The sequence below is a fragment of the Teleopsis dalmanni genome, chromosome 2 (assembly GCF_002237135.1).
Source record: "Teleopsis dalmanni isolate 2A chromosome 2, ASM223713v2, whole genome shotgun sequence".
Taxonomy (NCBI): domain Eukaryota; kingdom Metazoa; phylum Arthropoda; class Insecta; order Diptera; family Diopsidae; genus Teleopsis; species Teleopsis dalmanni.
This window is the reverse complement of record NC_051847.1, coordinates 87,221,778-87,223,860: the sequence shown is the minus strand read 5'-3', so window position 1 is coordinate 87,223,860 and position 2,083 is coordinate 87,221,778. Positions and strand designations below refer to the sequence as shown.

At 32.0% G+C, this 2,083-nt stretch overlaps 1 protein-coding gene across 1 annotated transcript in view; it reads left to right on the top strand.

Moving 5' to 3' along the window:
* The first annotated feature begins 1,647 nt into the window (after positions 1 to 1,647).
* The window catches only part of LOC119674991 (39S ribosomal protein L18, mitochondrial-like), a 617-nt gene continuing 181 nt past the window's right edge, over positions 1,648 to 2,083 (top strand). The window contains exon 1 of the mRNA XM_038086152.1: positions 1,648 to 2,079. Coding sequence (XP_037942080.1) covers positions 1,687 to 2,079 — 393 coding nt within the window. The 5' untranslated portion in view covers positions 1,648 to 1,686. The remainder of the gene's footprint in view (positions 2,080 to 2,083) is intronic.

The window sequence follows — 2,083 nt, the reverse complement described above, 5'->3', positions numbered from 1 at the left end:
CAATAATTTGATTTTGATAACTCGAACGCGATAGTAACTGATAGGATGCTAAATACATACTTCTATACACAATTCAATTATAAATAATACTTATATTTTAGGTTAAATTAATAACATAAAACTAAACACATATATAAAGAACTTTTAAAATTTATAAACAAAAATCGGCAAGAGTTATAAAATAAATTGCGCCAAAGTAAGAAAAACAAAGATTAAGCAAAATTTAATGCAAATGACCATGGTTTAAATGCTCATGTTGTCGACATATATGCGTCCTTAAACAATTGAGGCTTTAAAAATCCATATTGTGAGGGTCATTTGATAGGCGAAACCCAATACTAATTATTCAATAAGTCACAACGTGTTCCACATGGCACTTACTCGGACTGGCACAGAAGTCGTGCAGCAGGTTACCCTCTGCAGAACCGTTACTCCGAACCGCCCCAAATGCAGCATCCTGTTTAGATCTTGATATGACCTCAACATAATTTACTGATATGTTTATATTTTTTTATTTAATTAAATACAACTAATTATGGTAATAACGTCTATGTAAACTTTTCATAGCGCAAGACACAACTTAAGTATTTTGTCCCAAATCCAGAACAGCTGATAGCATATATTATAGAGGAACTGCATGCCTAAATGTAAACATGTACAGCGGCGAATATTTTTGACAACGTATAAAAATGCGCGTAATGTTTCGTTTACGTTACACGTAATTAACCGCATATATGTAAAAAATCTAATATTAGGTCTGTTGCACAAGCTACTCGTAGTAAAACTTGAGTAAAACATAAGTAAAGTTCAAACTGAGACCGTAACACAAATAAATTGCCAAAATACGCTCTTTAGTCAGATTTTCATGGAACAGCTTTGTGTAAAATCTGGTGAGAACACCAGTGCAGAGAACACTATCCATAAAAACAATAATAATAAAATACATTGTAAACATCTGTGTGTTTTTATTAAAAACGATCATAATAGTAGATCAAAAGCATCATGATGTATGAGTGCATCATTTTTTGTAAGCATATTACAATCAGGCAACCATTTATTTAAGAAGGTTGTATGAAACACCGATACCACATAATAATGTAACCCAATTATTTTCAAAGCACTTATCTGAAAGAAAATACTCACAACTTATTGTTGGTAGAACTATAAAATGATGTCAACAAATTAAGTGTGTTACTTATAATAGATTTTTGAATCTTATATATTTAGCTCTGCGCCATTGTTTACAGTCATATGACGAATGGTTACATTGAAAACAGCAACAGTTTCAAATTTGATATGAGCATTACTTTCTGTATAAAATGATGCTTATTTAATTATAATTCTTAATTTAAGTATAATTTATTTGTGGCTTATTTTCTGAGTGGGATTCAATACGAAATCAGTTAACACATTTTTATTCGTTAAAGGTATAGATCTTTAAGTAAACATTAATATTCTACAGTAGTTAATACTAAAAATATCAAGAGATGATAATTTTTTCAGATATGCAATATGCTTAAGCAAACTTTACGGCATGTGCGACGTTACGTTATGCTGTCTTACGTCCTGCCAACCCTGTTTGCAAATATTTGGCATTAAAAAGATAGCAGCCCTGCTCTTGATATACATCTGGCTTAAGTACCGCAGTTTAGTGCAATAACATAAACATAGTGATAGGTTAAAATAATGTCAGGACATTTTCAGCCTTTAACTCCAGTTCGTGTGCTAAGAAAGCTCAAAAAGTTATCTTTGCCAAAAGAGGGTCAACAATACGTGATAAATCGTAACCCACGAAATCTGGAAAAATTACGTGTTGCTTATAAACCAAATGGTTATTTGTTGGAAAAACCTGGTCGTTCTTATTGGCACAAGTTGGAACTAAATATTACTAATCGTTATATTTCAGCTGAAGTAAAGCATTTCGAAAATGGTCCAGTAGTAACAGCCAGTTCATCAGAGTGGGCAATTAAAAAACAGTTATTTAAAACGAACGATGCTAGCGCATATATAAATACCGCACGAGTGTTTGCGCAACGTTGCCTTCGATCAGGAATAACTGAAATTATGTGTAAGATAGAAGCAA